The sequence below is a fragment of the Silurus aristotelis genome (genome assembly GCF_946808225.1).
Source record: "Silurus aristotelis genome assembly, chromosome: 5".
NCBI lineage: Eukaryota > Metazoa > Chordata > Actinopteri > Siluriformes > Siluridae > Silurus > Silurus aristotelis.
In genome coordinates, this window is record NC_139578.1 from 742,694 (window position 1) to 756,456 (window position 13,763).

Below are 13,763 nucleotides of genomic sequence, written 5' to 3' on the forward strand. Positions count from 1 at the left end.
AAACACACACACACACACACACACACACCTTATATACTAAACACACACACACACACACACCTTATATACTAAACACACACACACACACACACCTTATATACTAAACACACACACACACACACACACACCTTATATACTAAACACACACACACACACACACACACACACCTTATATACTAAACACACACACACACACACACACACCTTATATACTAAACACACACACACACACACACACACCTTATATACTAAACACACACACACACACACACACACCTTATATACTAAACACACACACACACCTTATATACTAAACACACACACACACACACCTTATATACTAAACACACACACACACACACACACCTTATATACTAAACACACACACACACACACACACACACCTTATATACTAAACACACACACACACACACACACACACACACACACACACACACCTTATATACTAAACACACACACACACACACACACACACACACACACACCTTATATACTAAACACACACACACACACACACACACACACACACACACCTTATATACTAAACACACACACACACACACACACACACACACACACACCTTATATACTAAACACACACACACACACACACACACACACACACCTTATATACTAAACACACACACACACACACACACACACACACACCTTATATACTAAACACACACACACACACACACACACACCTTATATACTAAACACACACACACACACACACACACACCTTATATACTAAACACACACACACACACACACACACACACACCTTATATACTAAACACACACACACACACACACACACACCTTAACACACACACACACACACACACACACCTTATATACTAAACACACACACACACACACACACACCTTATATACTAAACACACACACACACACCTTATATACTAAACACACACACACACAACACACCTTATATACTAAACACACACACACACACACACACACACACCTTATATACTAAACACACACACACACACACACACACAACCTTATATACTAAACACACACACACACACACCTTATATACTAAACACACACACACACACACACACACACCTTATATACTAAACACACACACACACACACACCTTATATACTAAACACACACACACACACACACACACACACCTTATATACTAAACACACACACACACACACACACCTTATATACTAAACACACACACACACACACACACACACACACCTTATATACTAAACACACACACACACACACACACCTTATATACTAAACACACACACACACACACACACACACACACACACCTTATATACTAAACACACACACACACACACACACACACACACCTTATATACTAAACACACACACACACACACACACACCTTATATACTAAACACACACACACACACACACACACCTTATATACTAAACACACACACACACACACACACACACACACACCTTATATACTAAACACACACACACACACACACACCTTATATACTAAACACACACACACACACACACACACACACACACACACACACACCTTATATACTAAACACACACACACACACACACACACACACACCTTATATACTAAACACACACACACACACACACACACACCTTATATACTAAACACACACACACACACACACACACACACACCTTATATACTAAACACACACACACACACACACCTTATATACTAAACACACACACACACACACACACACACACACCTTATATACTAAACACACACACACACACACACACACCTTATATACTAAACACACACACACACACACACACACACCTTATATACTAAACACACACACACACACACACACACACACACACACCTTATATACTAAACACACACACACACACCTTATATACTAAACACACACACACACACACACACACACACCTTATATACTAAACACACACACACACACACACACACACCTTATATACTAAACACACACACACACACACACACCTTATATACTAAACACACACACACACACACACACCTTATATACTAAACACACACACACACACACACCTTATATACTAAACACACACACACACACACACACACCTTATATACTAAACACACACACACACACACACCTTATATACTAAACACACACACACACACACACACACACACCTTATATACTAAACACACACACACACACACACACACACACCTTATATACTAAACACACACACACACACACACACACCTTATATACTAAACACACACACACACGCACACACCTTATATACTAAACACACACACACACACACACACCTTATATACTAAACACACACACATACACACACACCTTATATACTAAACACACACACACACACACACCTTATATACTAAACACACACACACACACACACACACACACCTTATATACTAAACACACACACACACACACACACCTTATATACTAAACACACACACACACACACACACACCTTATATACTACACACACACACACACACACACACACCTTATATACTAAACACACACACACACACACACACACACACCTTATATACTAAACACACACACATACACACACACCTTATATACTAAACACACACACACACACACACCTTATATACTAAACACACACACACACCTTATATACTAAACACACACACACACACACACACACCTTATATACTAAACACACACACACACACACACACACCTTATATACTAAACACACACACACACACACACCTTATATACTAAACACACACACACACCTTATATACTAAACACACACACACACCTTATATACTAAACACACACACACCTTATATACTAAACACACACACACACACACACACACCTTTTATACTAAACGCACACACACACACACACACACACCTTTTATACTAAACACACACACACACCTTATATACTAAACATACACACACACACACACACACCTTATATACTAAACACACACACACACACCTTATATACTAAACGCACACACACACACACACACCTTATACACTAAACACACACACACACACACACACCTTTTATACTAAACACACACACACACCTTATATACTAAACACACACACACACACACACCTTATATACTAAACACACACACACACACACACACACACCTTATATACTAAACACACACACACACACCTTATATACTAAACACACACACACACACCTTATATACTAAACACACACACACACACCTTATATACTAAACACACACACTCACACCTTATATACTAAACACACACACTCACACACACACCTTATATACTAAACACACACACACACACACACACCTTATATACTAAACACACACACACACACACACCTTATATACTAAACACACACACACACACACACCTTATATACTAAACACACACACACACACACACACACCTTATATACTAAACACACACACACCTTATATACTAAACACACACACCCCTATACACTAAACACACACACCTTATATACTAAACACACACACCCCTATACACTAAACACACACACACACACACCTTATATACTAAACACACACACACACACACCTTATATACTAAACACACACACACACACACACACACCTTATATACTAAACACACACACCCCTTATACACTAAACACACACACACACACACACACACCTTATATACTAAACACACACACACACACACACACACCTTATATACTAAACACACATACCCCTTATACACTAAACACACACACACACACACACACACACCTTATATACTAAACACACACACACACACACACCTTTTATACTAAACACACACACACACACCTTATATACTAAACACACACACACACCTTATATACTAAACACACACACACACACCTTATATACTAAACACACACACACACACACACACACACACCTTATATACTAAACACACACACACACACACACACACCTTATATACTAAACACACACACACACACACACACACCTTATATACTAAACACACACACACACACACACACACCTTATATACTAAACACACACACACACACACACACACACCTTATATACTAAACACACACACACACACACACACACACACACCTTATATACTAAACACACACACACACACACACACACACACACACCTTATACTAAACACACACACACACACCTTATACTAAACACACACACACACACCTTATATACTAAACACACACACACACACACACACACCTTATATACTAAACACACACACACACACACACACCTTATATACTAAACACACACACACACACACACACACACACACACACACACACACACCTTATATACTAAACACACACACACACACACACACACACACCTTATATACTAAACACACACACACACACACACACACACACCTTATATACTAAACACACACACACACACACACACACACACACACCTTATATACTAAACACACACACACACACACACCTTATATACTAAACACACACACACACACACCTTATATACTAAACACACACACACACACACCTTATATACTAAACACACACACACACACACCTTATATACTAAACACACACACCTTATATACTAAACACACACACACCTTATATACTAAACACACACACACCTTATATACTAAACACACACACACCTTATATACTAAACACACACACACACACCTTATATACTAAACACACACACACACACCTTATATACTAAACACACACACACACACCTTATATACTAAACACACACACACACACCTTATATACTAAACACACACACACACACCTTATATACTAAACACACACACACACACACCTTATATACTAAACACACACACACACACACCTTATATACTAAACACACACACACACACCTTATATACTAAACACACACACACACACACCTTATATACTAAACACACACACACCTTATATACTAAACACACACACACCTTATATACTACACACACACACACCTTATATACTAAACACACACACACACACACCTTATATACTAAACACACACACACCTTATATACTAAACACACACACACACACACACACACCTTATATACTACACACACACACCTTATATACTAAACACACACACACCTTATATACTAAACACACACACACACCTTATATACTAAACACACACACACACACACCTTATATACTAAACACACGCGCCTCACACACCTTATACACCACACACATATACACACACAGCCCAAGTTTTTTTCTTAACACAGACCACACACAAAATGTATATCTGGTTTTATGTAATTTTGTTTTAATCGATTTTTTTTATTTATTATGGATTTGTGTTATTAATTATTTAATTTCTCTCTTTATTTAATATAATTGATTTATTTCTGAGCTCGGTGTTGGTTAGAATCCTGCAGAAATGAAATCGCAGAGCAGCAACTTCAAAAATTAATAATAATTTGATCCAAAAGGATCTGAATCGTATTTATTGGTTTTATTATCTTAATAAATGAATATTTGAGGTTAATACGAGTGAACGGAGTGAATGTTCTCCACGTTTATGTCAAATTCTCTCAATATGAACACGAGATCGCCGAGAAAAACAGCAGCGGCGGCTTTCGGTCGGCTTTCGTCGCCACGGAAACGGAATTCATCCTGAAAAGTTGTGAAAAGCATGTGGTGGATTTCACGCTGGAGATCTTGTGCTGGAGGTCTGGAGATACTTACTGTGTTTGCACCGAGTTTGATTCATACTTTCTAAACACTCACGCATACACAATGCCGTTCCCAGCTGGAATTCCCTCCAGATGGGGAAACATCTGCAGGCTTCAGGAATATAAAAGAGATGTAGTTTGTCTCAGCTCATACAAAGCGAATCGGATTCGTGGTAAAACTGTTGGTTATAATTTCACTTGGAGCAAAAGTATTGGTCCCCTAGAAGAGCCGCTAACAGGATCGCTGTTGGGTTTCCCGTCGCACATCTTTAAGTGGCTTTAAACCACTTCCTGTTTCCCTCGAACTCATAAACACCTGGATGTTGACCTGCACAGGTTTGGTAAGTGGTTGGAAAAAGAACCCTGAGCACAGCTACCACTGTAGGAAATTTTTGCGAACATCTGGAGCTGTTCAGAGACATCCAAAAAAAACAAAAAACTGAAGTTTGCAAATACCTGACAAGAACGCCACTCAGAAATCAAGAATGCACAGGGATGAGAAGATCCTCCTGGGATAAAAAAAAAAAAAAATCAGATCTAGAACATGTGTTCATGGTCAGAAGGAACCATGTGTGAACATTGCGGGTTCTCCTGCTAATGATGTTGTGAAGCTTTGATGATCTCTTTTTTTTTTTTTTTATCCCTGAAGCATGGTTGCCTCTGCCAGGAGGTTAAGGTTCTGATGGGTTACTGTGAAAACGTGTCGAGTGTGTTTGTGTGTGAAGAAGCTGCTCTTGTGATGTCATCTCTTTCATGACCTAACAGCTGACTGAGATGTGTGTGTGTCTCTTCCGTGTGAAGCTGGTGTCAGCTGACGGCTCGCACTCAGACGGATGCTCGGTGGCGGAGAGTCAGTCAGAGCCTCCGCCGTCTGGGGAGAGGTCTCAGGGCATCGGGGACTCCAGACCTCCGTCTTTTCAGTGCGTATCTTCTCACATCTCTACACTCAAACATCATGATCCCATCACTCACCCTGAACATCATATTCCACAATTAGTCCTCATGTGCTGTTATAATGAGCTCTACTCTTCTGGGAAGATGTTCCACTAGATTTTGTGGAGATTTATTCAGCTACAAGGGTGTTTAGTAAAGTCGGGTACTGATGTAGGTGAGGAGTCCTGGGGTGCAGTCAGTGTTCACATTAATCCTAAAGGTGTTCTTCCTCCACATCTTCCAACCCATGGAAAGCAGATCTTCATGGCCCTAGTTTTGCACACAGGGTGCATCTTCAATAGATTTGGGGTCTCCTAGTTCAAGTGAAGGCAAAAGTTCATGCTCCTGCATCCAAAGACGTCCGATACAATTGTGTGTCTCCAGTTTAATGGGAATGTTTTGTGGAAGAACTCCATTTGGCTGAGAAAGACAGGTGTCCAAATACTTTTTTTTTCCTCCTTCAGTCCCAAAGCCGCAGGCAGCAGACACGGTGCAGACGATGAGACGGAGACAGACTCGGTTGTGTCTCACCGGAGGGAGAGAGACCGGCCACGCAGGAAACATTCGCACGATCACTCGGGTAAACACAGAAGCTAAAAAACACAGAATTCCACTACGCTTTCTAAAATTCTCCTCCACCAATCAAATGCTGGGTTGCAGATAAAAAAAAAAAAAAAGGCTGTGAATATGAAGAGAATCTGACATTTTGATTTGCACAATCTTCAATACTTCAATACAATAAAAAAAAAAACTAGTAAGTTAGTTAGTAGCTACTACTGGTTAGATTGTTGCCATGGTTACAGTGTCGGCACGAATGCAGTGTTGGACAGTGACCACCGTGTTGCTGAACCGTTATTGTACACTGATTGTCATGGCGAGATCCAAACCTATAAGACTATAGTAAAAAGTAGTCCACTTTTTTACCGAAATCATTGTTTGATGTTTATTTTATTACCGTGTGTGTGTGTGTGTGTGTGTGTGTGTGTGTGTGTGTTAACCACGCCCACTCGGGCATGAGATTCACATTCCACCGGTTTATTGAGTTAGTTCTGTTTTAGATAACACAACTGGCAGGAATGCAGACAGGAAATCTGTTTATATGGGATGTTCGAAGGTCGTGTGTGTGTGTGTGTGTGTGTGTGTTTAAGGTAAACTTCAGGTTCTTGCTGTTTGACCGAAGTGAGTTTTAATTTTAGCGTTTCTGTTTTCAGAGTATTGGTTACTGTCCCTTTAAGATAATTGATGTAAATGAGCCCTCTTCTGATTGGTTGATTTCTGTGCATTTCAAATAATCTGTGTATATACGTATCATATTATTAAAATTTACATGTACAGTATTTGTGGGAAGATCTTATCCTGTTACTTATATTTATACATTTATATTGTAGTTGTACAGCTATAGTTTAAAGGCAATATGGCTCTGCTGGGATTTGAACCCATAACCTACAGATCAGCATTCTAATATCGTGCCTGCTGAGCCTATTCTAGTGTAATTCGTCTGATTAGGTTTAAAGACAGAAATCATTAAGAAGCTGGTGTTTGATACACGTATGTGCTCGATGCTGCCCCCTGCAGGTGCGAGGATGAACGGTTACTCACGTGTGGGCAGAGGGATGGAGCTCGGAGGCTACGACGTGTGTGACAGCCGCTCGTCTCTCATGAGCAGTGAGCTGGAGTCCAGCAGCTGCTTCGACTCTGACGATGACGGTTCTACCAGCCGGTGAGAATCTTCTCTTCCTGTTTCACTTTCCAGCTTCACTTCCTGCTTTGGCACCAAACATCCCACACTCGTGAGTTTGATCCCTTTAGGGGATGATGTCATGCTGATTATGGTGTCCCATCTCTCAGTTTCAGCAGCGCGACAGAACAGAGCGGCTCGTCACGTATGATGAGGCGACACCGGCGCCGGAGACGAAAACCCAAACCCCATCACATGGAGAGGGTGAGACGGGCGAGGAAATTATTCACGTGTATCTTATATGGAAAAAAAACGCACCTTCGTCATATTCATTACTTCCCTTTGTCTCTGTTCAGTCATCATCCTTCAGCAGCATCACCGACTCCACCATGTCCCTGAACATCATCACGGTCACATTAAACATGGGTGAGTCTCGTCGTCCCACCCAAACCCCACCCCCCCCCACCCCCATACACACACACACACACACACACACACACACACACACACACACACACACGCCTTTCCCCCCAGTGCACATGCACGTAAACGTTTTCTCATGTTTCGATCGCGGGTGTTTTTAGAGAAGTATAACTTCCTGGGCATCAGCATCGTGGGTCAGAGTAACGAGCGAGGGGACGGAGGCATCTACATTGGCTCCATCATGAAAGGCGGCGCCGTGGCAGCTGACGGACGCATCGAGCCAGGCGACATGTTGCTGCAGGTGAGGGGGCGGAGCTTACTCGTGCCTGTCTGTTGTGGTGGGCGGAGCTTTGTGCTTTAAACGTTACATCATTACCGGACTTTTTTTTTCCCCAGGTGAACGATATAAACTTTGAGAACATGTGCAACGATGATGCGGTGCGCGTGCTGAGGGACATCGTACATAAACCTGGGTGAGTCTGGTGTGTGTGTGTGTGTGTGTGTGTGTGTGTGTGTGTGTGTGTGTGTGTGTGTGTGTGTGTGTGTTCCATGTGTCCATGTGCGAATGAGGAATTCTGGTATTTTTATAATATTTATAACATTTTGTTACTGAGATGTGAAGCATGTCTGGGTTTGTGTGTGTGTGTGTGTGTGTGTGTGTGTGTGTGTGTTTTTGCAGACCTGTCTCTCTGACGGTGGCAAAGTGCTGGGATCCAAATCCTAACAACTGCTTTACTCCCCGGAGTGAGTATATTCTCACACACACACACACACACACTGTATTATAGCAAAGCTTTGATTCTATTTGTATCAAACCATTTGTTTGTTGAAGGGGACATTGGACATGATGTTGGTCCTAATCTCCTCTCTCTCCTCCGCAGGTGAACCCATTCGCCCGATCGACCCTGCAGCCTGGGTGTCTCACACGGCGGCCATGACTGGAATCTACCCTCCCTACGGCATGAGCCCCTCCATGAGCACAGTGACCTCCACCAGCTCCTCCATCTCCAGCTCCATACCTGAGACAGAGAGTAAGATCATGAAACTATTTACTGCTTGATAAACTACAGATCTACAGTCCACCACTAGGGGGAGAAGAGAGCAGAGCTAGTGTAGAGCTGGTAAGTGTCGAGTCGAGTAGGTTAGTGTTGAGTAGGTTAGTGTTGAGTAGGTTAGTGTTGAGTTGTTAAAGCCCCGTTAGTGTGTGTTTCAGAAGAGTGGAATGTGTGAGGGTTTTTCCAGGGTCCCTATTTTGCTGCTGAAGGGAAAAAGTTCCTGTTAAATAAATATTTTGCTTTGAGTGTTTTTTTTTCTTTCTTTCTTGCTTTGCTTGGAGGCCGTTTTCAGTTCAAACTTTTTCCAATCGTAATTTTCCCCTCCTCAGGGTTTGATGACTACCACCTGTCAGTCCATAGTGACATGGCAACCGTTGCCAAGGCAATGGCCTGTCCTGACTCTGGTCTGGAGGTTCGAGACAGGATGTGGCTAAAAATCACTATCGCCAACGCCTTCATAGGTACAAATACTGTGTGTGTGTGTGTGTGTGTGTGTGTGTGTGTGTGTGTGTGTGTGTTTTACCTGGACCACAAGGTTATTTTTGGATCTCTGTAGTAAACTCAGTGTGTGTGTGTGTGTACAGGTTCAGATGTGGTCGACTGGCTCTTCCATCACGTGGAGGGTTTTGCAGACAGAAGGGAGGCTCGGAAATACGGCAGTAACCTGCTGAAGGCTGGATTTATCCGCCACACTGTCAACAAGATCACCTTCTCCGAGCAGTGCTACTACGTGTTCGGGGATTTATCTGGCAGTGAGTCTCTCTCTCTCTCTCATACACACATGCGCACACCCACGTTTACATATAATTTTTTGTGTTTATCGATGATGTGACTTCCTGTTTTCAGTCAATTGTCGTTTTGGGTGGTACATGTTCATGACATTCCCTGTGTGTGTGTGTGTGTGTGTGTGTGTGTGTGTGTGTGGTTGCAGATATGGCGCACTTGTCCCTGCAGGAGCATGACGGTTCAAGCGGAGCGTCGGATCAGGACACACTCGCTCCTCTCCTCCACCCGGCCGAGGCTCCCTGGCCCAGCTTCCCGTATCAGTACCCACCCTCGCTGCATGACGTACCTCACCATCACGCCGAGCCGGGCGGAGGAAGCGCCGGGAGTCACCACAGTGAGGGTAAACTTCACCGCAAAAATATTCCCACCTGGCATTAAAGCAAACGCGGAAAAATCTGCATCTTTTGAATTGTAAATAATGTAGTTCTCAGTTTCAGCCTAAAGACCAACACTGTGTGTGTGTGTGTGTGTGTGTGTGTGTGTGTGTGTGTGTGTGTGTGTGTGTGTGTGTGTGTGTGTGTGTGTGTTCTGTTACCCAAATCAGGAAGCAGCGGTTCGAACTGCAGCTGGACTCGGACAGAGGTGAAGATGACCTCCGGTTCGGGGGCGGCGCTGATGAACGACGTAGCCGACGCCCCACAGTTCGACTTGCGCTTGGAGCGAGCGCCGAGCGAAGGCAGCGTCCGCAGCTCACGCTCGCACTCTCACGCGTACGGCAGCATGTCCGGAACACGCCACCTCGCCCACGTGCCTTCCGAACTCTCGGGCTCGCGCCGCTCCTGCCTCACCGCCAACGGAGAGCTGTTCGTCGACATCATGTGACCACGCCCGGGTCCTGACCTTCATTAACATACTGTAAAGAAGAATCGCGTTTAAAATAACCGTAGCGTACGCTCCGTAACCCTCGTAGCCCTGGAACTAGCGTTATTTAAATACAATTTAGACTTTATAACATACAATACAAACCCAGGTTTCTTTTTTTTTCTGTTCTTTTTTCAACATGTAGGTGGTAGAGGCACGTGCCGATAATCGCACGTTCGATGCTGAAATGTTTTAATCATCCTCGACGTGTATATGTGGGGCTTCCAGACGTCTGCGGAACGTTTTATATTTTAGTAAAACAGAGTTTTTAATAAAACAAACACAATTATTAATGAAGTTATGGTCAAACATGCCTCATAGGTGGTGTATTGAACTGATTTTAAGTTAGTAAAGGAATAAAACGCCTTCAAAGCGGATTTTTTTATTTTATTAATTTTCTTGTATACGAAGGAAACGTTGATGTCAGTAATTCACTCTAATTAGTGGTGTGAGACACAAAATAACACCCAAAGGTCACAGCTGGATCTCTGCAGTGACACAACGTCATGACTAGTAACATATCATAATAGGCCCCGCCCACTTAGCTGGAGCATGAGGTTGCTATACGCACCCTGAATCTGTTAGCGGCCGTTTAAAAGATTAACTGCCTACGTTTTTATATCATTTCATTCACATTTTCCATAAAGTAAAGAAATGAAAAGTGTTTTCCTTTTTGGCTGAGTGTGAAGCGTGGGAAAGAAATTCCCTTTAAACACCTCATTCTTCATCGTTTTCATCTTCGATATCTGGTGTTCAAGCTCCACAAGCACGTGTGTCCAGAACCCTAATGCTTTATTCCTTCTGTAATCGGCGTGTATATAATGACCAGGGAAAATGGAGCATTATCGCCTTCACGTCGTTTCACCTGCTTCTAGTGTGTTTTGTAGCTTTTATTTTTTGGTTGGTTTTGGCGTTCATGTTTTGGGTTTGTTGTTTTTTGTTTGTTGAGGGAAAAAATTGCGAGCAGAGTTGTTGCTTTTATTTATAAAAATAGTTTTATTACAGCTGTGTGTCTGTGTGTTTGCTGTCCGGATAAATCCAGGTGTTAGGTGTTACGGTACACCTGCAACAAACGTGCTTCTTTTCCCCGTTAAGGTGGACATGTTCACAGAGGCGTTTGTCATCTTGGGAATTCGCTACTCCGACTAGCGCGGGTGAAAAATATTTGACAAGAACTAATAAATGTGTTTAAGAAAACAAAAACGGACACATGCACCTTTCTGATCCGCTTCCACATGATTCCAGTGATTTGTAACGAGTTCTTTCTTTAGATCGTTATCGGAGATGTTCTGGTATTTTATCACCTCTGGTTGGATTGAGTATATTAATGCGAACAGTGCAGCTCTGCGAGTTAAATCATTTGTTTATTAAAATCGTACTCTTCTACTTTTACAAATAAAATGACTGACGTGTTAAAATAAGTCACTTTACAATTGCACTAATGCAAACTGCACACACACTTCTTGTACGTGTGTGTGTGTGTGTGTGTGTGTGTGTGTGAACTGTATTAGAAAGTTTAAAATTTTCCTAAAAAAAATTTCGCTTTATGCTGCAAATCTGGCAAAAGTCAAACATCGTAAAAACCAGCTGAGATGTTGACAGAAGGTTTCAGTGGAAACATGCACTTTTAATGAAGATGGATCAAACTTTTACAGGGTGAAATGTAACTAGGTGATGTTTACTGGCTGTAAATCTTGGTGACCTTATTTTCATGCAGGACGGTGCACCACCACATTTTGCGTACGTGGTTTTCCAGCGTTTTTTCAGGATGTTGGCTGGAAAGACACAGACCTCATGAATGGCCTCCAAGAAGTCCAGATCTCACCCTGTGTGATTGCTGAGCCCCACAGGGAAAAAAAGGAGGAAGTGTAGAGGACAAAGCCCCGCTCAATGGAGGACTTGAAGGGACGGAATGAGGAAACTGGTTGACGCCACTGGGGCCTACATTAAAATTTAAAGATTTGCTTTAATTTTGCTATGTAATAAAGGACATTTACAAATTGTTTTAATACATTTTTGTTAAGAAATATGGACTTTATTACCAATTTTGAATGCCTAGTTACTTTTCACCCACCCTGTATATCTACAAACAGAAAACACCCAAGAATGAAATAAAATGGGTAAGAAACCGAGTTAGTTCGATCATAAAGGACGCGTCACTACGAATTTGACTTTGAATTCTATTTGAAATGTAAAAAAGAATTAAAAATACATTTTAATT

At 42.0% G+C, this 13,763-nt stretch overlaps 1 protein-coding gene across 2 annotated transcripts in view; it reads left to right on the forward strand.

The window, feature by feature from the left end:
* The window catches only part of dvl3a (dishevelled segment polarity protein 3a), an 18,211-nt gene extending 4,520 nt beyond the window's left edge, over positions 1 to 13,691 (forward strand). Inside the window, exons 3-16 of one of the 2 annotated variants that reach the window (XM_083542500.1) lie at positions 6,608 to 6,726; positions 7,204 to 7,319; positions 8,315 to 8,459; positions 8,588 to 8,681; positions 8,774 to 8,843; positions 9,002 to 9,141; positions 9,237 to 9,313; positions 9,520 to 9,584; positions 9,722 to 9,871; positions 10,225 to 10,356; positions 10,480 to 10,647; positions 10,827 to 11,021; positions 11,226 to 11,536; positions 13,260 to 13,691. In XM_083542500.1, the coding sequence (XP_083398626.1) occupies positions 6,608 to 6,726; positions 7,204 to 7,319; positions 8,315 to 8,459; positions 8,588 to 8,681; positions 8,774 to 8,843; positions 9,002 to 9,141; positions 9,237 to 9,313; positions 9,520 to 9,584; positions 9,722 to 9,871; positions 10,225 to 10,356; positions 10,480 to 10,647; positions 10,827 to 11,021; positions 11,226 to 11,503 (1,749 nt within the window). In that variant the 3' untranslated portion in view covers positions 11,504 to 11,536; positions 13,260 to 13,691. Of the gene's footprint in view, positions 1 to 6,607; positions 6,727 to 7,203; positions 7,320 to 8,314; positions 8,460 to 8,587; positions 8,682 to 8,773; positions 8,844 to 9,001; positions 9,142 to 9,236; positions 9,314 to 9,519; positions 9,585 to 9,721; positions 9,872 to 10,224; positions 10,357 to 10,479; positions 10,648 to 10,826; positions 11,022 to 11,225; positions 12,547 to 13,259 lie in introns of those variants that run through there. The other variant, XM_083542499.1, reaches the window with a different exon arrangement.
* Positions 13,692 to 13,763: the final 72 nt, after the last annotated feature.